At 48.4% G+C, this 24370-nt stretch overlaps 1 protein-coding gene across 1 annotated transcript in view; it reads left to right on the top strand.

The window, feature by feature from the left end:
• Window positions 1-24370, top strand: part of EFHC1 (EF-hand domain containing 1) — a 159679-nt gene that overhangs the window by 116309 nt on the left and 19000 nt on the right. Inside the window, exons 2-4 of the mRNA XM_089685991.1 lie at window positions 1351-1572; window positions 17867-18154; window positions 20427-20576. Of these exons, the coding sequence (XP_089542117.1) occupies window positions 1351-1572; window positions 17867-18154; window positions 20427-20576 (660 nt within the window). The remainder of the gene's footprint in view (window positions 1-1350; window positions 1573-17866; window positions 18155-20426; window positions 20577-24370) is intronic.

Raw genomic sequence — 24370 nt, 5'->3', positions numbered from 1 at the left:
TTATAACCCCAACACTAACCCTCCCTATAGCCCCAACAATAACCCTCCCTATAACCCTAACACTAACCCCCCCAATAACCCCAACACTAACCCTCCCTATAACCCTAACACTAACCCTCCCTATAACCCCAACACTAACCCTCCCTATAACCCTAACACTAACCCTCCCTATAACCCCAACACTAACCCTCCCTGTAACCCTAACTCTAGCCTTCTCTATAACCTCAGCACTAACCCTCCATGTAACCCTAACATTAACCCTCCCTATAACGTCCCTATAACCCCAACACTAACCCTCCCTATAACCCTAATACTAACCCTCCCTGTAACCCTAACACTAGCCCTCTCTATAACCCCAACACTAACCCTCCATATAACCCCAACATTACCCCTCCTTTAACCCCAACACTAACCCTCCATATAACCCTAACACTAACCCTCCCTATAACGTCCCTATAACCCCAACACTAACCCTCCCTATAGCCCCAACAATAACCCTCCCTGTAACCCTAACACTAGCCCTCTCTATAACCCCAACACTAACCCTCCATATAACCCCAACATTACCCCTCCTTTAACCCCAACACTAACCCTCCATATAACCCCAACATTACCCCTCCTTTAATCCCAACACTAACCCTCCATATAACCCTAACATTAACCCTTCCTATAACTTCAATACTAACCCTCCCGATAACCCCAGCACTAACACTCCATACAACCCCAACACTAACCTTTCCTATACCCTAACACTTTCCGTCCCTTTAATCCCAACACTAACCCTCCCTATAACCCCAACATGAACCCTTCCTATAACCCCAACCCTAAGCCTTCTTGTACCCCTCATACGATCCTTTCTGGTAACTGTAACACTAACCCCCACACTGCCCCCCCCCAGTAACCCTCACACTAGCCCTCTCTGTAATGCCCATATTAACCCTTCCTGTAGCCCCTGCAATAGCAGTCCCTGTAGTCCTAATACTAATCCTCCCTGTAACTCTCACACTAACCCTTAAAATAATCTTAGCATTAATACTCACACTAACTCTCTCTGTAACCCTAACATTTATCCTCCTTGTAAGTCTATTAACCCTCTTTTTAACCCTAACACTATCCCCACCTGTAACCCTCACACTAACCCAAATTCTAAATCTGGCCGTACACTATGCATTCTGATTGGACAATCTCCTTTAGCTTTAACAAAACTATGCAATATAAGAACAAAACTGATCAATCCATTTAATCAATATTTATAGTATGGTTTGTTATACATCAGAGTGCCAGTGTGCCAAGCTTATATACTGCATGTATCATAAAGAATTTAATATTTGATTCTTTTTGGTGTTTCAGAAATCGACTTTCCACCGCTCTCAGACGCTGACCTATCGGGATGGATTTAGTAACCCACTGCTCCCAACAGTAGGGATCGGGCAAGACCCAATCACAGTGAACCAGCTGTCACAGGCTGAACTGGATGAGCTGGCTAATAAGAGACCTACACTGACCTATGGCCAAGCAAAGCAAGCCCCATCATCTACCTTCATCCCGGCACACGTAGCATTTGACAAGAAGGTAGACATTGCTCAGCAATCGTTGACACTAAAGCTGTTACCCTCGTAAATATTTATGTAACTATTTCCCTATGTGGAGGGAACCTGTATTCTTTGACTTTGTATCTATTAGTAAGGTACAAGTTAGCCTGGATAAATCAGAGCATGACATTGATGTGCAGATTCTTCATGTTATCCACCCAGTGACTTGTGGAATCATTGCCCAGTGTTGGTCTGGTGAAGGATCAACAGAACTAACTAAGGAGTCCAAAAGTGTATGTTCAGCCAATTTCTTTAGAGTTTTCCTCATAGTGATTGGCATATATGGAGATTTAGACTGGTTTGGTACGTTACTCACTTTCTAATACATACTACACGTCTGTGTAGTACTAGTAACTAGCCTGTAACCTATCACTATAATAGGCAGCTTTACCAACCAGATGGAAAATATGAGAAGTGTGATGGGGCAAGCCATCTCTGAACATTACAGGGAAGTTCGATTTTCCAAGTGTGCGAAGAAACCAAATATAGCAGCTAACCTGTTGACGTCTATAGGGTGAAAATCGTCATGTTAAATTATGGCCATTTTTAGGGCTAATAGGCATACTACTGTAAACTGCATGGCAGTTGTACACTGCCATGGGAGATATGTAGTAATGCAAAAAAAAGCCTAAAACAAAATTCCATACATCAGTGAGAAGGTCAACTCAAAAACATGAGTCCTTTAAATAACATGCTTGGGAGATGCCTTAAAGCTGTGTGTGGTGTTACAGAACAGTACAATTGTCACAAGCAGTCTCAGTGACAGTGTAAACTGGCAATGCATGTATGGCTGTGGAGATTATTTTTTTTTTTTTCTTTTACTATTAGCTTGGCTTACATACAGCAGCAGCACCCCAATCTGATTTTTTTTCAGGTATCTTTAGTAGCCAGGGGCGGACTGACCATTTGGAAACTCGGGCACTTCCCGAGGGCCCGGGGTCAGTAGGGGGCCCCATGAGATGCCCCTGGTACCTTTTTTCATAGGCTTTTTTGAGTTTGGGCAAGGACACGGGCCCCAAGATCCCCTATTGCCCAGGGGCCCCACGAGTTGTCAGTTTGCCCCTGTTAGTAGCGGTGCATGCATTTTTCATCACATGGTAATAGGTTGCATCTGACCAGCAGATAAAAATTGGGCAGTAATTTGCAGAGGCTGTCGGTGTTCTCGCTGATGCAAAACTGTCCTGCTGTCAACTAATTTCTGTCAAGCTCTTATTAAGAATGAAGAGACTGCAGGTGACACAGCAGTGAAAAATTGGACAGTAGCAGGACAGTTTTAATGAGGGATGGTAGGTCTAATTTGTGTATGCCTAACTTTATTGTATTTATATGATGCACATGCTTCATAGAGTAAACAAAACTTATCTTGTCTTCCCTGACTGAGCCAAATCCTCCTCAATTTGTGTCTCATATGCCCCCCCTCCCAGACACTGCAGCTCACAGTGGGAGGGTTGCAGCAATGGAGGAAGTGCTGTCAATCCAGAAAGCAGTGGGCAGGACTAGGTGTGATCAGGAGCTGCCTGACAAGCTACAGGCTTATGAATCAACAGTGACCATGTGATAACCGTGCCATCCCATTGTACTGTAATGAATAGAGAAGAGCGAAGTATTCAAAAATTTGATTCGACTGATTCGGCGAATTCGTGGAAAAATTTTGATTCGAGTCGAATATATTCGCTGTGAATTTAACTTAAAAAAGGGTGTTTCTAGGCTTCAGAGAGACTTAATATTAGTGCTGAACACTGTACCTTTAATTTAAATGCCCTTGGAGTCTGCTGGGGAAGAGAAATAATACTGTCAGGCAGTATGACATGCAGATGAGTGCCGTCGATCTTAGAATCACCGCACACTTCACTCATTTGGGCAGTCACGGGGCCAAAACCAGAGTGTGGAGCCACAGTGTGGCGGTGGAGGCAGCAGCAATGGGAGGCCATACAGCACCCTATGACAAAAATAGAAACCACCAGCAGTGTGAGGAGACCTGAAAGTGGCACATGGCAGAGTGTGGCGATAGAGACAGCAGCAATGGGAGGCCGTACAGGGACCCATGACACACTCTGGACCTGGCAGCAGCATGAGGAGGCGGTACAGGGGCCCATGGCAGATTACGGGCCTGGCAGCAGCATGAGGAGTCGGTACGGGGGCCCATGGCAGATTACGGGCCTGGCAGCAGCAATGGGAGGCCGTACAGGGACCCATGACACAATCTGGACCTGGCAGCAGCATGGGGAGGCGGTACAGGGGCCCATGACAGATTACGGGCCTGGCAGCAGCATTTGGAGTCGGTACGGGGGCCCATGACACACTCTGGACCTGGCAGCAGCATGAGGAGGCGGTACAGGGGCGCATGACAGATTACGAGCCTGGCAGCAGCAACTTGGACAGGAGGACGTTCAGTTTCTGCACCGTCTGGTGCGTGCTCGCAAACTGTTGTCTCTTGGAAACGGATTCCAAGAAAGACTGCTGACGGAATCCGTGAAGAGGAGTAGCAGGAGAAGGAGCATCTGAACGAGCGGAATATGCCAACAAGCGACAACAGGGGCCCATGACAGATTACGGGCCTGGCAGCAGCATGAGGAGTCGGTACGGGGGCCCATGGCAGATTAGGGGCCTGGCAGCAGCTATGGGAGGCCCGTAATCTGCCAGCACCCTATGACAAAAAATGGAACCCACCAGCAGTGTGAGGAGACCTGAAAGTGGCACATGGCAGAGTGTGGCGATGGAGACAGCAGCAATGGGAGGCCGTACAGGGACCCATGAGAGACTCTGGACCTGGCAGCAGCATGAGGAGGCGGTATAGGGGCCCATGGCAGATTAGGGGCCTGGCAGCAGCTATGGGAGGCCCGTAATCTGCCAGCACCCTATGTCAAAAAATTGAACACACCAGCAGTGTGAGGAGACCTGAAAGTGGCACATGGCAGAGTGTGGCGATGGAGACAGCAGCAATGGGAGGCCGTACAGGGACCCATGAGAGACTCTGGACCTGGCAGCAGCATGAGGAGGCGGTATATAGGGGCCTATGGCAGATTAGGGGCCTGGCAGCAGCTATAGGAGGCCCGTAATCTGCCAGCACCCTATGTCAAAAAATTCTACACACCAGCAGTGTGAGGAGACCTGAAAGTGGCACATGGCAGAGTGTGGCGATGGAGACAGCAGCAATGGGAGGCCGTACAGGGACCCATGACAGACTCTGGACCTGGCAGCAGCATGAGGAGGCGGTATATAGGGGCCAATGGCAGATTAGGGGCCTGGCAGCAGCTATGGGAGGCCCGTAATCTGCCAGCACCCTATGTCAAAAAATTCAACACACCAGCAGTGTGTGAGGAGACCTGAAAGTGGCACATGGCAGAGTGTGGCGATGGAGACAGCAGCAATGGGAGGCCGTACAGGGACCCATGAGAGACTCTGGACCTAGCAGCAGCATGAGGAGGCGGTATATAGGGGCCTATGGCAGATTAGGGGCCTGGCAGCAGCTATGGGAGGCCCGTAATCTGCCAACACCCTATGTCAAAAAATTCTACACACCAGCAGTGTAAGGAGACCTGAAAGTGGCACATGGCAGAGTGTGGCGATGGAGACAGCAGCAATGGGAGGCCGTACAGGGACCCATGACAGACTCTGGACCTGGCAGCAGCATGAGGAGGCGGTATATAGGGGCCTATGGCAGATTAGGGGCCTGGCAGCAGCTATGGGAGGCCCGTAATCTGCCAGCACCCTATGTCAAAAAATTCTACACACCAGCAGTGTGAGGAGACCTGAAAGTGGCACATGGCAGAGTGTGGCGATGGAGACAGCAGCAATGGGAGGCCGTACAGGGACCCATGACAGACTCTGGACCTGGCAGCAGCATGAGGAGGCGGTATATAGGGGCCTATGGCAGATTAGGGGCCTGGCAGCAGCAATGGGAGGCCCGTAATCTGCCAGCACCCTATGTCAAAAAATTCAACACACCAGCAGTGTGAGGAGACCTGAAAGTGGCACATGGCATGAGAGACTGTGGACCTGGCAGCAGCATGAAGAGGCGGTATAGGGGCACATGGCAGATTAGGGGCCTGGCAGCAGCTATGGGAGGCCCGTAATCTGCCAGCACCCTATGTCAAAAAATTGAACACACCAGCAGTGTGAGGAGACCTGAAAGTGGCACATGGCATGAGAGACTGTGGACCTGGCAGCAGCATGAAGAGGCGGTATAGGGGCCCATGGCAGATTAGGGGCCTGGCAGCAGCTATGGGAGGCCCGTAATCTGCCAGCACCCTATGTCAAAAAATTGAACACACCAGCAGTGTGAGGAGACCTGAAAGTGGCACATGGCAGAGTGTGGCGATGGAGACAGCAGCAATGGGAGGCCGTACAGGGACCCATGAGAGACTCTGGACCTGGCAGCAGCATGAGGAGGCGGTATATAGGGGCCTATGGCAGATTAGGGGCCTGGCAGCAGCTATAGGAGGCCCGTAATCTGCCAGCACCCTATGTCAAAAAATTCTACACACCAGCAGTGTGAGGAGACCTGAAAGTGGCACATGGCAGAGTGTGGCGATGGAGACAGCAGCAATGGGAGGCCGTACAGGGACCCATGACAGACTCTGGACCTGGCAGCAGCATGAGGAGGCGGTATATAGGGGCCTATGGCAGATTAGGGGCCTGGCAGCAGCTATGGGAGGCCCGTAATCTGCCAGCACCCTATGTCAAAAAATTCAACACACCAGCAGTGTGTGAGGAGACCTGAAAGTGGCACATGGCAGAGTGTGGCGATGGAGACAGCAGCAATGGGAGGCCGTACAGGGACCCATGAGAGACTCTGGACCTGGCAGCAGCATGAGGAGGCGGTATATAGGGGCCTATGGCAGATTAGGGGCCTGGCAGCAGCTATAGGAGGCCCGTAATCTGCCAGCACCCTATGTCAAAAAATTCTACACACCAGCAGTGTGAGGAGACCTGAAAGTGGCACATGGCAGAGTGTGGCGATGGAGACAGCAGCAATGGGAGGCCGTACAGGGACCCATGACAGACTCTGGACCTGGCAGCAGCATGAGGAGGCGGTATATAGGGGCCTATGGCAGATTAGGGGCCTGGCAGCAGCTATGGGAGGCCCGTAATCTGCCAGCACCCTATGTCAAAAAATTGAACACACCAGCAGTGTGAGGAGACCTGAAAGTGGCACATGGCAGAGTGTGGCGATGAGACAGCAGCAATGGGAGGCCGTACAGGGACCCATGAGAGACTCTGGACCTGGCAGCAGCATGAGGAGGCGGTATAAAGGGGCCTATGGCAGATTAGGGGCCTGGCAGCAGCTATAGGAGGCCCGTAATCTGCCAGCACCCTATGTCAAAAAATTCTACACACCAGCAGTGTGAGGAGACCTGAAAGTGGCACATGGCAGAGTGTGGCGATGGAGACAGCAGCAATGGGAGGCCGTACAGGGACCCATGACAGACTCTGGACCTGGCAGCAGCATGAGGAGGCGGTATATAGGGGCCTATGGCAGATTAGGGGCCTGGCAGCAGCTATAGGAGGCCCGTAATCTGCCAGCACCCTATGTCAAAAAATTCTACACACCAGCAGTGTGAGGAGACCTGAAAGTGGCACATGGCAGAGTGTGGCGATGGAGACAGCAGCAATGGGAGGCCGTACAGGGACCCATGACAGACTCTGGACCTGGCAGCAGCATGAGGAGGCGGTATATAGGGGCCTATGGCAGATTAGGGGCCTGGCAGCAGCTATGGGAGGCCCGTAATCTGCCAGCACCCTATGTCAAAAAATTCTACACACCAGCAGTGTGAGGAGACCTGAAAGTGGCACATGGCAGAGTGTGGCGATGGAGACAGCAGCAATGGGAGGCCGTACAGGGACACATGAGAGACTCTGGACCTGGCAGCAGCATGAGGAGGCGGTATATAGGGGCCTATGGCAGATTAGGGGCCTGGCAGCAGCTATAGGAGGCCCGTAATCTGCCAGCACCCTATGTCAAAAAATTCTACACACCAGCAGTGTGAGGAGACCTGAAAGTGGCACATGGCATGAGAGACTGTGGACCTGGCAGCAGCATGAAGAGGCGGTATAGGGGCCCATGGCAGATTAGGGGCCTGGCAGCAGCTATGGGAGGCCCGTAATCTGCCAGCACCCTATGTCAAAAAATTGAACACACCAGCAGTGTGAGGAGACCTGAAAGTGGCACATGGCAGAGTGTGGCGATGGAGACAGCAGCAATGGGAGGCCGTACAGGGACCCATGAGAGACTCTGGACCTGGCAGCAGCATGAGGAGGCGGTATATAGGGGCCTATGGCAGATTAGGGGCCTGGCAGCAGCTATGGGAGGCCCGTAATCTGCCAGCACCCTATGTCAAAAAATTCTACACACCAGCAGTGTGAGGAGACCTGAAAGTGGCACATGGCAGAGTGTGGCGATGGAGACAGCAGCAATGGGAGGCCGTACAGGGACCCATGAGAGACTCTGGACCTGGCAGCAGCATGAGGAGGCGGTATATAGGGGCCTATGGCAGATTAGGGGCCTGGCAGCAGCTATAGGAGGCCCGTAATCTGCCAGCACCCTATGTCAAAAAATTCTACACACCAGCAGTGTGAGGAGACCTGAAAGTGGCACATGGCATGAGACACTGTGGACCTGGCAGCAGCATGAGGAGGCGGTATATAGGGGCCCATGGCAGATTAGGGGCCTGGCAGCAGCTATGGGAGGCCCGTAATCTGCCAGCACCCTATGTCAAAAAATTCAACACACCAGCAGTGTGTGAGGAGACCTGAAAGTGGCACATGGCAGAGTGTGGCGATGGAGACAGCAGCAATGGGAGGCCGTACAGGGACCCATGAGAGACTCTGGACCTGGCAGCAGCATGAGGAGGCGGTATATAGGGGCCTATGGCAGATTAGGGGCCTGGCAGCAGCTATGGGAGGCCCGTAATCTGCCAGCACCCTATGTCAAAAAATTCTACACACCAGCAGTGTGAGGAGACCTGAAAGTGGCACATGGCAGAGTGTGGCGATGGAGACAGCAGCAATGGGAGGCCGTACAGGGACCCATGACAGACTCTGGACCTGGCAGCAGCATGAGGAGGCGGTATATAGGGGCCTATGGCAGATTAGGGGCCTGGCAGCAGCAATGGGAGGCCCGTAATCTGCCAGCACCCTATGTCAAAAAATTCAACACACCAGCAGTGTGAGGAGACCTGAAAGTGGCACATGGCATGAGAGACTGTGGACCTGGCAGCAGCATGAAGAGGTGGTATAGGGGCCCATGGCAGATTAGGGGCCTGGCAGCAGCTATGGGAGGCCCGTAATCTGCCAGCACCCTATGTCAAAAAATTGAACACACCAGCAGTGTGAGGAGACCTGAAAGTGGCACATGGCAGAGTGTGGCGATGGAGACAGCAGCAATGGGAGGCCGTACAGGGACCCATGAGAGACTCTGGACCTGGCAGCAGCATGAGGAGGCGGTATATAGGGGCCTATGGCAGATTAGGGGCCTGGCAGCAGCTATAGGAGGCCCGTAATCTGCCAGCACCCTATGTCAAAAAATTCTACACACCAGCAGTGTGAGGAGACCTGAAAGTGGCACATGGCAGAGTGTGGCGATGGAGACAGCAGCAATGGGAGGCCGTACAGGGACCCATGACAGACTCTGGACCTGGCAGCAGCATGAGGAGGCGGTATATAGGGGCCTATGGCAGATTAGGGGCCTGGCAGCAGCAATGGGAGGCCCGTAATCTGCCAGCACCCTATGTCAAAAAATTCAACACACCAGCAGTGTGAGGAGACCTGAAAGTGGCACATGGCATGAGAGACTGTGGACCTGGCAGCAGCATGAAGAGGCGGTATAGGGGCCCATGGCAGATTAGGGGCCTGGCAGCAGCTATGGGAGGCCCGTAATCTGCCAGCACCCTATGTCAAAAAATTGAACACACCAGCAGTGTGAGGAGACCTGAAAGTGGCACATGGCAGAGTGTGGCGATGGAGACAGCAGCAATGGGAGGCCGTACAGGGACCCATGAGAGACTCTGGACCTGGCAGCAGCATGAGGAGGCGGTATATAGGGGCCTATGGCAGATTAGGGGCCTGGCAGCAGCTATAGGAGGCCCGTAATCTGCCAGCACCCTTTGTCAAAAAATTCTACACACCAGCAGTGTGAGGAGACCTGAAAGTGGCACATGGCAGAGTGTGGCGATGGAGACAGCAGCAATGGGAGGCCGTACAGGGACCCATGACAGACTCTGGACCTGGCAGCAGCATGAGGAGGTGGTATATAGGGGCCTATGGCAGATTAGGGGCCTGGCAGCAGCTATGGGAGGCCCGTAATCTGCCAGCACCCTATGTCAAAAAATTCTACACACCAGCTGTGTGTGAGGAGACCTGAAAGTGGCACATGGCAGAGTGTGGCGATGGAGACAGCAGCAATGGGAGGCCGTACAGGGACCCATGAGAGACTCTGGACTTGGCAGCAGCATGAGGAGGCGGTATAGAGGCCCATGGCAGATTAGGGGCCTGGCAGCAGCTATAGGAGGCCCATAATCTGCCAGCACCCTATGTCAAAAAATTCTACACACCAGCAGTGTGTGAGGAGACCTGAAAGTGGCACATGGCAGAATGTGGCGATGGAGACAGCAGCAATGGGAGGCCGTACAGGGACCCATGAGAGACTCTGGACTTGGCAGCAGCATGAGGAGGCGGTATAGGGGCCCATGGCAGATTAGGGGCCTGGCAGCAGCTATAGGAGGCCCATAATCTGCCAGCACCCTATGTCTAAAAATTCTACACACCAGCAGTGTGTGAGGAGACCTGAAAGTGGCACATGGCAGAGTGTGGCGATGGAGACAGCAGCAATGGGAGGCCGTACAGGGACCCATGAGAGACTCTGGACCTGGCAGCAGCATGAGGAGGCGGTATATAGGGGCCTATGGCAGATTAGGGTCCTGGCAGCAGCTATGGGAGGCCCGTAATCTGCCAGCACCCTATGTCAAAAAATTCTACACACCAGCAGTGTGTGAGGAGACCTGAAAGTGGCACATGTTTGGGGCATGATTCATGGCGGATTTAGTCAGTTGTGTCAGGAACTGGTGGTTTGAAATCCAGACTAATCCACGCCTGATTCATTTTCACAAACGTGAGTCTCTCCACACTTTGGGTGGACAGTCGTGTCCTCCGCGGAGTTACAATACCTCCTGCCGCACTAAACACGCGCTCCGATGCCACGCTACTGGCCGGGCATGACAGCCTTTCAAGGGCAAATTCAGCTAGTTGGGGCCAAAGGTCAAGTTTCGTTGACCAGTAGTCAAGGGGATTGTCTACCTCGCTTGGCAGGGTGCTGTCCAAGTAGGCCCAAGCCTGTTGTTTGAGGTCCTGCTCCAGGTCCACCTGATGCTGCTGCTGCTGCTGCGGCTGGTTAGTAGTTTCCTCACTGCGCTGGTGAAGAAAGCTACTCATCATCGACTGCAGACTGAGGCAGCCGCTGCTGGTGGAGCTGCCACTGCTCCTACCACCCCACCCCTCCCCTGCTGCCATGGCAGCGGAACGCGAGCGCACAGGGCCCACAGTGTCTGAGGATGGACGTTGGCGCACAAAGGCAGAGACCAACTGACTACATAGGTGGTTTTTATAGTACGTTATTTTGGCCTCCCTCTCAGCAGGTGTGAAAAAGGCCACCATTTTGGAACGGTAGCGAGGGTCCAACAAGGTGGACAGCCAAAAGTCATCCCTCTGTCTGATGGTTATTATTCGGCTGTCGCTACGCAAGCGAGCATGCTATGGGCCATTTGTGCCAAGGAATGCGAGGGACTCCCTGCCTCCATCTCCACAGCATACTGCCACGGTGCGTCTGGGTCCTCTGTCTCCTCCTCCTCCTCCTCTACCAGATGCTCCTGCTCCTCCACTCCTGTCCGCTGAGTGGAAAAACCACCCATTTCACTCAATAATTCCTGAGCACAAATGTCCTCCTCTACCTCCTCCTCTTCTTCCTGTCCTGCCCCCACAGGGGTCATGTGGCGTTGAGATCTGTGCGCCACGTCTACCGCACCCTGACCAGCCATTGTTAACAGCATTTGTTCAAGGACGTGCAACAGAGGAATGACGTCGTTCATCCCATAGTCCTGCCGACTCACGAATAGCGTGGCCTCCTCAAAGGGCCTGAGCAAGCGGCAGGTGTCACGCATGAGCTGCCAATGGCTGACATCGAAGTTACACAGGGGAGTACCTTTATCCGCTTGTAACATCAGGAAATCGGTGATGGCCTTTCGCTGCTCGTAAAGGCGGTCTAACATGTGTAGGGTTGAATTCCACCTTGTTGCAACGTCGCAGATCAGGCGATGATGTGGAATTCCGTTCTGCCGCTGCAGCTCAAGGAGGGTGTGCTTTGCGGTGTAGGAATGGCTGAAATGCATGCAAAGTTTACGTGACATTTTAAGGATGTCTTGCAGTGGGATGGTGGATTTTAGGAACCGCTTGACAACCAGATTGAACACGTGAGCCATGCATGGCGCATGGCACAACCTTCCTTGACGCAGAGCAGACACCATGTTCTTTCCGTTGTCGGTCAACATGGTTCCGATTTTCAGTTTGCGCGGAGACAGCCATCTGTCGATTTCTCTGTTCATTACACTCAGAAGTTCCTCCCCTGTGTGACTACGTTCGCCAAGGCATACCAGGTGCAGAACAGCGTGACACCGTTGCGCCCTGCACATGTGATATGCCGGTCGGGTAATGGGACTTGGCACGGGGGTGGCGGCTGAGGACACGGCGGAAGAAGAGGTGGTAGAGGCGGACATCTTTGCCGGACCTAGGACGTGCAAACGTGGAGGCAAAAGCGGCGTGACCTGTCCAAGTTGCTGGTGCGGCTGTGACGGCACCACGTTCACCCAGTGGGCCGTAAATGACATGTACTGTCCCTGACCGTAGTTACAGCTCCACACGTCGGCGCTGCCGTGCACTTTGGCAGAGACCGACATGCTCAAAGACTGGCCCACCATGTCTTCTACATGTGAATGCAGGGCTGGCACTGCCTTTTTGGCGAAGAAATGACGGCTTGGCACTCTCCACCGCGGCGCGGCACAAGCCATCATTTCTCTGAAAGGTGCTGAGTCCACCACTTGGAAAGGGAGGGACTGCAGCACCAGCAACTTGGACAGGAGGACGTTCAGCTTTTGCACCGTCGGGTGCGTGCTCGCAAACTGTTGTCTCTTGGAAACGGATTCCAAGAAAGACTGCTGACGGAATCCGTGAAGAGGAGTAGCAGGAGAAGGAGCATCTGAACGAGCGGAAGATGCCAACGAGTGACAACTCCCCTCAGCAGAGGTGTTGGAGCCTTGACTGGCTGATGGAGGGCGATTGACGTCGGGTGACGGAGCAAGTAACAGAGCGGGTGATGGAGCGGGGGCTGGGGCGGGCAGAACCGCCGTATCTTTATCACGGTTTTCCCAGGCCACCAAATGGCGACGCTGCATATGCTGCCGCAACGCTGTAGTCCCAACATGGGCCCCCTGGCCACGCTTGACTTTCTGGCCACATAGTCGACATACGGCTACGTTTACTTCCTCGGGCGGCTTGACGAAAAATTGCCACACCGCCGAGTAGGAAACTTTGCCCCCGATACTCCTCACTGGCTGACTGCTGCTTCCTCCGTGCACACCGGCACCACTACTGGCCGTGGTGGTAGGCTGCAGTGGAGCTGGTGCTCTACTCCGTGGCCGTTTGGCTCCACTGACACTGCTTCCACTGACACTGCTGCGACCCTGCTGCTGTCTCCTGGGCAACCCACCGACTGTTTCGCTCACTGCCAAGCTGCCACCCTCTTCTCCTGATGATGCGGAAGAAATTGCCTGATGACGACGAGGCTGCCAAGTGCGATCAACCTCCTCATCATCAAGTAGGGTCTCCGCCTCACTACTAGCCCCCTCGGCTGCGTCTGGGTCAGGAGACAGACCTGTCTCTAGACCGGCTACCGGGCCACTCTCCTCGCCACTACTTCTTCGCCTAGCTGCTGAAAAGGCGGATGTCTCCCCCCGTTCCTGACCGCCCTCTGTTAGCTCTTCCTCACTGTACAGTGGGGCTGAGCCCACAGCATGCGATACTTCGCTTGGTGAGGGAACACCAAAGGACAGGGGCAGGTAGAGGACACGTGATTTCAGTGGGCTTGGTCCCGGGCCATGCCAACTAACGGTTGTGTCTGACGTACCCACCGACCGTTGGCTGTAGGTGTCAGAGGTGACCTGGGAAGAGGAAGACGACCAAGCCAACCAATCAATGACGGCAGGGTTGTCGGTGGAGACACGACCGCTGGATGACACCGGGAGCACTGGCCTCTGGCTGCGAATAGTGCTGCCTCGACCCCTTCCTCTGCTGCCACGTCTGCTCGCTCCTAAAACATTGCCTCCTCTGCCACTCCTCTGCATGTTGTCTGACATACTCTTTAATTAAACGATTATGTGTCCCTGAGTAACAATTCTGTGTCCCTGAGTAACAATTCTGTGTCTGTGCGAGTAACAATTCTGTGGCCCTAAGTAACAGTTCTGTGGCCCTCAGTAACAGTTCAGTGTCCCTGAGTAACAATTCTGTGTCTGTGCGAGTAAGAATTCTGTGTCTGTGCGAGTAACAATTCTGTGGCCCTAAGTAACAGTTCTGTGGCCCTCAGTAACAGTTCTGTGTCCCTGAGTAACAATTCTGTGTCTGTGCGAGTAACAATTCTGTGTCTGTGCGAGTAACAATTCTGTGGCCCTAAGTAACAATTCTCTGGCACTCAGTAACAATTCTGTCTGTCCCTGAGTAAAAATTCTGTGGCCCTAAGTAAAGTTTCTGTGGCCCTGAGTAACAATTCTCTGGCACTCCGTAACAATTCTGTCTGTCCCTGAGTAACAATTCTCTGGCACTCAGTAACAATTCTGTCTGTCCCTGAGTAAAAATTCTGTGGCCCTAAGTAAAGTTTCTGTGGCCCTGAGTAACAATTCTCTGGCACTCCGTAACAATTCTGTCTGTCCCTGAGTATGAATTCTGTGGCCCTAACTAGCGTTTCTTTGTCCCTAAGTAACAGTTCTGTGGCCCTGAGTAACAATTCTGTGTCTGTGCGAGTAACAATTCTGTGGCCCTCAGTAACAGTTCTGTGTCTGTGCGAGTAACAATTCTGTGTCTGTGCGAGTAACAATTCTGTGGCCCTAAGTAACAGTTCTGTGGCCTTCAGTAACAATTCTGTGTCTGTGCGAGTAACAATTCTGTGTCTGTGCGAGTAACAATTCTGTGGCCCTAAGTAAAGTTTCTGTGGCCCTAAGTAACAATTCTCTGGCACTCAGTAACAATTCTGTCTGTCCCTGAGTAACAATTCTCTGGCACTCAGTAACAATTCTGTCTGTCCCTGAGTAAAAATTCTGTGGCCCTAAGTAAAGTTTCTGGGGCCCTGAGTAACAATTCTCTGGCACTCCATAACAATTCTGTCTGTCCCTGAGTAACAATTCTCTGGCACTCAGTAACAATTCTGTCTGTCCCTGAGTAAAAATTCTGTGGCCCTAAGTAAAGTTTCTGTGGCCCTGAGTAACAATTCTCTGGCACTCCGTAACAATTCTGTCTGTCCCTGAGTATGAATTCTGTGGCTCTAACTAGCGTTTCTTTGTCCCTAAGTAACAGTTCTGTGGCCCTGAGTAACAATTCTGTGTCTGTGCGAGTAACAATTCTGTGGCCCTAAGTAACAGTTCTGTGGCCCTCAGTAACAGTTCTGTGTCTGTGCGAGTAACAATTCTGTGTCTGTGCGAGTAACAATTCTGTGGCCCTAAGTAACAGTTCTGTGGCCCTAAGTAACAATTCTGTGTCTGTGCGAGTAACAATTCTGTGTCTGTGCGAGTAACAATTCTGTGGCCCTAAGTAAAGTTTCTGTGGCCCTAAGTAACAATTCTCTGGCACTCAGTAACAATTCTGTCTGTCCCTGAGTAACAATTCTCTGGCACTCAGTAACAATTCTGTCTGTCCCTGAGTAAAAATTCTGTGGCCCTAAGTAAAGTTTCTGGGGCCCTGAGTAACAATTCTCTGGCACTCAGTAACAATTCTGTCTGTCCCTGAGTAACAATTCTCTGGCACTCAGTAACAATTCTGTCTGTCCCTGAGTAAAAATTCTGTGGCCCTAAGTAAAGTTTCTGTGGCCCTAAGTAACAATTCTCTGGCACTCAGTAACAATTCTGTCTGTCCCTGAGTAACAATTCTCTGGCACTCAGTAACAATTCTGTCTGTCCCTGAGTAAAAATTCTGTGGCCCTAATTAAAGTTTCTGTGGCCCTAAGTAACAATTCTCTGGCACTCAGTAACAATTCTGTCTGTCCCTGAGTAACAATTCTCTGGCACTCAGTAACAATTCTGTCTGTCCCTGAGTAAAAATTCTGTGGCCCTAAGTAAAGTTTCTGGGGCCCTGAGTAACAATTCTCTGGCACTCCATAACAATTCTGTCTGTCCCTGAGTAACAATTCTCTGGCACTCAGTAACAATTCTGTCTGTCCCTGAGTAAAAATTCTGTGGCCCTAAGTAAAGTTTCTGTGGCCCTGAGTAACAATTCTCTGGCACTCCGTAACAATTCTGTCTGTCCCTGAGTATGAATTCTGTGGCCCTAACTAGCGTTTCTTTGTCCCTAAGTAACAGTTCTGTGGCCCTGAGTAACAATTCTGTGTCTGTGCGAGTAACAATTCTGTGGCCCTAAGTAACAGTTCTGTGGCCCTCAGTAACAGTTCTGTGTCTGTGCGAGTAACAATTCTGTGTCTGTGCGAGTAACAATTCTGTGGCCCTAAGTAACAGTTCTGTGGCCCTAAGTAACAATTCTGTGTCTGTGCGAGTAACAATTCTGTGTCTGTGCGAGTAACAATTCTGTGGCCCTAAGTAAAGTTTCTGTGGCCCTAAGTAACAATTCTCTGGCACTCAGTAACAATTCTGTCTGTCCCTGAGTAACAATTCTCTGGCACTCAGTAACAATTCTGTCTGTCCCTGAGTAAAAATTCTGTGGCCCTAAGTAAAGTTTCTGGGGCCCTGAGTAACAATTCTCTGGCACTCAGTAACAATTCTGTCTGTCCCTGAGTAACAATTCTCTGGCACTCAGTAACAATTCTGTCTGTCCCTGAGTAAAAATTCTGTGGCCCTAAGTAAAGTTTCTGTGGCCCTAAGTAACAATTCTCTGGCACTCAGTAACAATTCTGTCTGTCCCTGAGTAACAATTCTCTGGCACTCAGTAACAATTCTGTCTGTCCCTGAGTAAAAATTCTGTGGCCCTAATTAAAGTTTCTGTGGCCCTAAGTAACAATTCTCTGGCACTCAGTAACAATTCTGTCTGTCCCTGAGTAACAATTCTCTGGCACTCAGTAACAATTCTGTCTGTCCCTGAGTAAAAATTCTGTGGCCCTAATAACGTTTCTGTGGCCCTAAGTAACAATTCTCTGGCACTGAGTAACAATTCTGTCTGTCCCTGAGTATGAATTCTGTGGCCCTAACTAGCGTTTCTTTGTCCCTAAATAACGATTCTGTGGCCCTCATTAACAAGTCTGTGTCCCTGAGTAATGGTTCTCTGTCCCTAAGTAACTTTTCTCTGTCCCCAATTATCGTTTCTGTGGCCCTAACTCTGTCCCTGTCCCTAGTACAGAGCGGTCTGCCTCTGTTCAATAACTGCAGGCAAATGAAGAATTCCAAAATGGCCGCTATTTATAGCTCGACCATTACACAGTGCTGGCTGGCTGGCTGCTGATTGGCTGATGCGATCACATGTAGTTGAGGAATGCATTATGGGTCAGCGCGCCTTGTCTGCGCGCCTTCCCAGACATCCCCGCTCCGTCGCCGCACATGTCAGCCGCCATTTTCTGAAAAATTTCGATTCGCGCGTCCGAATTAGGCTATTTTTCGGATTCGGCACGAATCGAAATTTTTCCGATATTCGACTCGAATTCCACTTCGGATACTTCGATTCGCTCATCTCTAGTAATGAAGCACAACCTACATGAGGGTGGCAACTCTGCTCTGAATTCAGTAGCAGCAGCTTTGTTGCTACACAATCACAGAAAGCTATATGAAATGAACTTCACTGGCAGGATCAACAGGTATTTAGGGACTTTTAGGGGGGCTAAGAGAAAACTATAGGTCCAGATGTACAGTAAGTAGTATAGTAAGTTCTGTAGCACATACTTTTTTTTGTAATGGGAGTCCTTAGTTCTAGTTTAAAAAAAAAACTTGGCCTGGCCTTAAACTGTCTTTTCTTTATATTATTATGTATTTGTGTATTTTCATGGAACTAAAAAGATTATTTGCTTTTTTTTCTAATTGCAGGTGTTAAAATTTGATGCCTACTTCCAGGAGACTGTTCCCATCTCCCAGAACGAGCAATACAGAGTGCGTAGAGTATGTGTGTACTACTACCTAGAAGATGACAGCATATCAGTGGTGGAGCCCCCAGAGGAGAACTCTGGAATGCCTCAGGGAACATTCATGAAGCGTCAGAGACACCCGAAGAATGACAATGGTGATCCCTATCACTGGAAGGACCTCAATGTGGGCATCAACATCACGGTGTATGGAAGGACTTTTCGTATCGTCAATTGTGACCAATTCACAAAGGTACCATGCAGACCATGCAGAGGAGAGCAAACACGATGCTGTCCAGATCTGGGAAAAGCCCCATGGGCTGCAAGCTAGGATAGCAACAATACAGGCAGGGATAGGCTTTGTCTTCAATTTATTTATTTATTTAGGAAACAATTGTGTCAGAAAGCCTGGATTGCCCTCAAAAGCACAAACAGGTTGTCCCATTTCCTCTCCCAGTGCAGCATGAGAAAGTAAGCCAATCTCATTAGCTGCCAAGAATAATGCCAACTGACAGCAATTCTTACCTCAAATATGTTGATACAGAGTTCTGTATATCCCTAAAGTTCTTCCAGAGGATGCTAAAGGTTCCTTGAGCTATGAGCAAATTTTGCCTCTCAAGTAACTATTGAAATCGATGATCTTTTCTTAAGCTATCTCATAGTAGGGCATTCTTTGCCCTGATTACCAATGTAAGGAGAATTCTTCCCAATGACCTCTAGAATAAGTTTCATTCTTCCCAATGACCACCAAAGTAAGATGCATTCTTCCCAGTGGCCACTAGAGTAAGGGGCATTCTTCCCAATGACCACTAGAGTAAGTTTCATTCTTCCCAATGACCACTAGAGAAAGTTTCATTCTTCCCAATGACCACTAGAGTAAGGGGCATTCTTCCAAATGATGACCAAAGTAAGAGGCATTCTTCCCAGTGGCCACTAGAGTAAGGGGCATTCTTCCCAATGACCACTAGAGTAAGGGGCATTCTTCCAAATGATGACCAAAGTAAGGGGCATTCTTCCCAGTGGCCACTAGAATAAGGGGCATTCTTCCCAATGACCACTAGAGTAAGGGGCGTTCTTCAAAATGACCACCAAAGTAAGAGGCATTCTTCCTAGTGGCCACTAGAGTAAGTTTCATTCTTCCCAATGATCACTAGAGTAAGTTTCATTCTTCCCAATGACCAGTAGAATAAGTTTCATTCTTCCCAATGACCACTAGAGTAAGGGGCATTCTTCCAAATGATGACCAAAGTAAGGGGCATTCTTCCCAGTGACCACTAGAGTAAGGGTCATTCTTCCCAATGACCGCTAGAGTAAGGGGCATTCTTCAAAATGATGACCAAAATAAGGGGCATTCTTTCCAGTGGTCACTAGAGTAAGGGGCATTCTTCCCAATAACCACTAGAGTAAGGGGCATTCTTTGAAATGACCTCCAAAGGAAGGGGCATTCTTTCCAATGACCACCAATGTAAGGAGTATTCTTCCCTCTGACACTGACTGATTGAATGTTAGGGCAATCCTTTCCATTGACCACCAGTGTAAGGGGGTCCTTCTCCCAATAATCATTAAAGCAGTTGTAAAGGTTCATTTTTTTATTAAACTAAAAAAGAGGTTTTTACTTACCTGCTCTGTGCAATCAGATTGCACAGAGCGCCCCTGAAGCTTCTCTTCTGGGATCCCCTGCTGTCGCTCTCAGCTCCTCCTCCCATAACGGCTTTCTATGGGGGCAAACATGCAAGCTCTATCCTGAGGCAGGTTGTGTGCATCTATAGAAACACACAGCACAGCTTGGCCCTGCCCCCCACTCCCTCCTTACAGGATTTGAGTGACAGCAGCAGGAGCCAATGGCTATACAGTATATAGTGATATAGTGGTGATATAGCGTATATATATTAAACAGCAATATAGTAATTAGTAGCAGTGGTTCCTCAAGTCCCAAAGTTTCATTGGTTCCTCCATATTAAAAAGATTGAGAAAAGCTGCTTTGATAAATGCAAAGCTGGTAGCAGGGAAGATTTCTCAGGTTTTATAGGATTTATAGTTTTTTGAATGTTTTTTAAAATAGATGGAAAAGGGATCAATTTAAAGTGATGTGCCAGTTCTGCTGAGAAAATTATAATCCCCAATAGGGAACAATTTATACAAAGATTTTAACAAACGTTTTTTCTCATGTGTCTTTTTAATCTACTTACTAAATGGGATGATCTACCTTCATTATCAACACCTGAACAATCTTAGTGTTAAAATAAGAAATGGAGCACCATCTACGCACCTTTAGGCTTGAATGAAACTTCTATTGCAGGGATGCCACTAATTTGGCCTCCAGCTCCATGCAGATTTTTGTGAAATGTACCAAGCCAATTGGGAAAGCAGAAAACATATTTCTGGGGCAGTCTTGTACACATACAGTGTACCCCTATAGTGTAGATAAAAGCTTCGCTTTGCATGCATTTTCATGGTGCCTAGCTTTCACATGCATTTCTATATCCACTGCTTCTCTTCTTATACAAAGCAATCTTCCTATACAGGATTTCTTGGAAAGTGAAGGTATTGAGCTGAACCCCATAGAAGGAATCCCTACCAATCCTTACACCGAGCTACGTAAAGAGCCGCACCGCACCTACACTACCCCATCTGATTTTGATAGACTCAAGCAGTTCCTAACTATGGATCGCAAGGTATTTCCTTTCTAAATATCTATCTATCTATCTATCTATCTATCTATCTATCTATCTATCTATCTATCTATCTATCTGTCTATCTATCTATCTGTCTATCTATCTATCTGTCTATCTATCCGTCTGTCCATCCATCTATCTACCTTTCTATCTCTTTATCTAACTCTAATATCTCTCCATTCTATCTATCTATCACCAATGTCTATCTATCTATCTATCACCAATGTCTATCTATCTATCTATCACCAATGTCTATCTATCTATCTATCACCAATGTCTATCTATCTATCTATCTATCTATCTATCTATCTATCTATCCGCCTGTCCATCCATCTATCTACCTTTCTATCTCTTTATCTAACTCTAATATCTCTCCATTCTATCTTTCTACTTGCTGGGCCATTTCTGTCCTGGGGTTCCAGCCTTAGTACATACTGTACTTCTCTGTATGTTAAAGTTGCTGTTCATTTTGGCTGAGTAATGTGTAAAATTAAATATTAAATTTGTATTAAAATAATCAAAATGTATTTATATAAATACTAAATATGAGTAATTTATCAAAGAGAAGTATTAAACCCTTCTATTACAAGCAAGCTCTCTATTGATGTGCATGCAATACCTTCATGAATGTACTAATTTTGTAACCTTTTAATATTTATACTGCTCGCTCTTCCGTGTGCTATACTTCTCCTAACTTCAGGTCAGGGAGCACGCACACTCTCCCCCCCTTATGGCTGCCTGTAGGACTACATGTCCCATGATCCTTTGTATATGCACAGGTAATGCAAGTTCCGTTGGTTTCTATGCCCCCATGTTACCCCAGCAAAGGACAAGCAGAATCGTAAGCAGAGTAGCTCTGTAGTCTTTAGGCAAGGAGCATGCACTCTGTGATGGCTCCATAGAGACACTGCTAAGGATAGGAGCCACATTAGCAACAGAAGAATAGTAGCAATTAGGGGCGGACTGACAACTCATGGGGCCCCTGGGCAATAGGGGATCATGGGGCTCCTGTGTCCTTGCCCAAACTCAAAAAAGCCTATGAAAAAGGTACCAGGGGCATCTCATGGGGCCCCCTATTGACCACGGGCCCTCAGGCAGTGCCCAAGTTTGCAAATGGTCAGTCCGCCCCTGGTAGCAATATAAACTGATGTTCCTGTGATAGAGGGAAGTGACTGAAAACAACATGCATTAGCAAAAACACATTTATGTGGCTGTGTTATTTTAATTTTTATCCATTGGGTTTCAAAACACATTAGTTTCCAGACAGGCACTGCTGTTCAGTTCCATGAGTACCTGCAGCAGCACCAACAAGTCACTCTTAGGATGATCACACATGTATCAATGCCATTGGTCAGTCAATTGAGTATTTCAATTGATCCTAGATTGTAAGCTCGAAAGAGCAGGGCCCTCGATCCCCTCATGTTTTGCATTGTATTGGTATTGTTCTGTCACATGTTCTGTCCCCCTCTGTAATGTACAGCGCTGAGCGAACTATTGGCGCTTTATAAATACTGTATAATAATAATAAGGATCAATCGGCCCTGTAAGGTACTCAAATCGAATGCAATGAAATCAGTATATTTTAGTTGTGCCATATACTCGTGAAAGAATGATAAAAAAATCTCTGATCGCCCATTTACATTTAAATGTATACAATTAAATATTGTGGTATAACAAATAAATATATCAAAATCAATTTAATTAAATAAAATTCCATTTCAGCAAACACATAAATACTTCAAATAAGTTCACCAAAAAAAAATTAAATTCAAATTAATAAAATGTGATTGAATAAAAAAGTCCTTCTGATCCACTAAAGTCACCATGTGAGCAAATGACATTAATTGAGTAGGTGCATAAAACTTCACTCAAGTGTCACCACGTGCTCCAGAGGAAAACCTCCCACAATTCATTAAATGTATGCCCACTACTAGAAGTGCTGCTGTAAGAACAGGGCCCACGCATCCCATAGCCCTGGACACGTCAGTGAGCTCAGAGCTATAAACTAGTAAGCAGCATCCATCTGGAGTAAAAAGTTTAACTTTTTTCTGGAGAAGCTTTTACAGTGGGGAAAATAATTATTTGATCCCCTGAAGATTTTTTTCAGAAAAGAATACAGAACGAACACATGATACAAATTTTATAAATTGAGTTGACGTTCAGTGAGTAAAAGAAGTATTTGGTCCCCACCAACCAACAATAATTCTGGCTCCCACCGACTGGCTATGTGGCAATGTGGCACACAGATTAGTCCTGTCAATTTAAGAAGGTCCTCCTAACAACAACTCATTATGTGTATAAAAGACACCTGTCCACACAATCTCTTTCTTCCATTCAAACCTCACCACCATGGGCAAATGACCAAAGAGCTGTCATAGGACATCAGGGACAAGATTGTAGACCTGCACAAGGCTGGAATGGGCTACAAGACCATCAGCAAGAAGCTTGGTGAGAAGGAGACAACTGTTGGAGTGATTATTCGCAAATGGAAGAAATATAAAATAACCATCAATCGCCCTCAGTCTGGAGCTTCTTGCAAGATTTTGCCTCATGGGGTAAGGATGATCATGAGAAAAGTGAGGGATCAGCCCAGAACTACACGGGAGGAGCTTGTGAGGCAGATGGGACCACAGTCAGTAAACAAACCATTTGGTAACACAATATGCTGCCATGGATTGAAATCCTTCAGAGCCCACAAGGTTCCCCTCCTCAAGCAGGCACATGTACAGGCTCGTCTGAAGTTTGCCAATAGACATCTAAATGATTCAGATAAGGATTGGGAGAAAGTGTTGTGGTCAGATGAGACCAAAATTGAGCTCTTTGACATTAACTCTACTCGCCATGTTTGGAGGAAGGAAAATGCTGACTATGACCCTAAGAACTCCATACATACAGTCAAGCATGGAGGTGGAAACATTATGCTTTGGGCAAACATAGAGCTATGCTCTGTTTTTCTGCTAAAGCTACAGGCCAACTTTGCTGCATTGAGGGGTCAATGGACGGGACCATGTATTGTAAAATCTTGAATGTGAACTTTCTTCCCTCAGAACACTGAAGATGGGTCATGGATGGGTCTTCCAGTATGCCGATGACCAAAAACATACCACCAAGGCAACAAAGAAGTGGCTCTAGAAGCACATTAAGATAATGGAGTGGTCTAGCCAGTCTCCAGACTTTAATCCTATAGAAAATGTATGGAGGGAGCGGAAACTTCGAGTTGCCAAGCAACAGCCAAGAAACCTTAAGGATTTAGAGAAGATCTGTAAAGAAGAGTGGACCAAAATCCCTTCTAGGATGTGTGCAAACCTGGTGACCAACTTCAAGAAACATCTTACCTCTGTGCTTGCCAACAAGGGTTTCTCCACCAAGTACTAAGTCATGTTTTGTTTGGGGATCAAATACTTATTTTACTCACTGAACTGCTACTCAATTTATAACATTTGTATAGTGTGTGTGTTTTTTAGATTTTTGGTTTAAATTCTGTCTCTCTCATTTAAAATACACCTATGATAAAAATAAATTATAGACCTTTAATTTCTTTGTAAGTGTGAAAACTTACACTGTAAATATGGGCTGATGAACACAGCTTACCAAGACTAATAGCTAATACTGATAGCCTGCATAAGTCACTAAGTAAAATAGAGGGGAGTAGGAAGATGTAGGTATCCCCCTTGTGACTGCAGCTGGAATAACATAGTGGAGTTTATTTACACAATCTGGAGAATGCAAAATCAGACTCACTTCTGCATACAAACCAATCAGCTTCCAGGTTTTATTGCCAAACATTCACTGAA

This window comes from Staurois parvus, unplaced genomic scaffold (assembly GCF_062004578.1).
Source record: "Staurois parvus isolate SC_StPar_1 unplaced genomic scaffold, SC_StPar_1.0 ptg000390l, whole genome shotgun sequence".
NCBI lineage: Eukaryota > Metazoa > Chordata > Amphibia > Anura > Ranidae > Staurois > Staurois parvus.
Note: the sequence above shows the minus strand (reverse complement) of the source record. Positions and strands in the feature narration are given on the sequence as shown.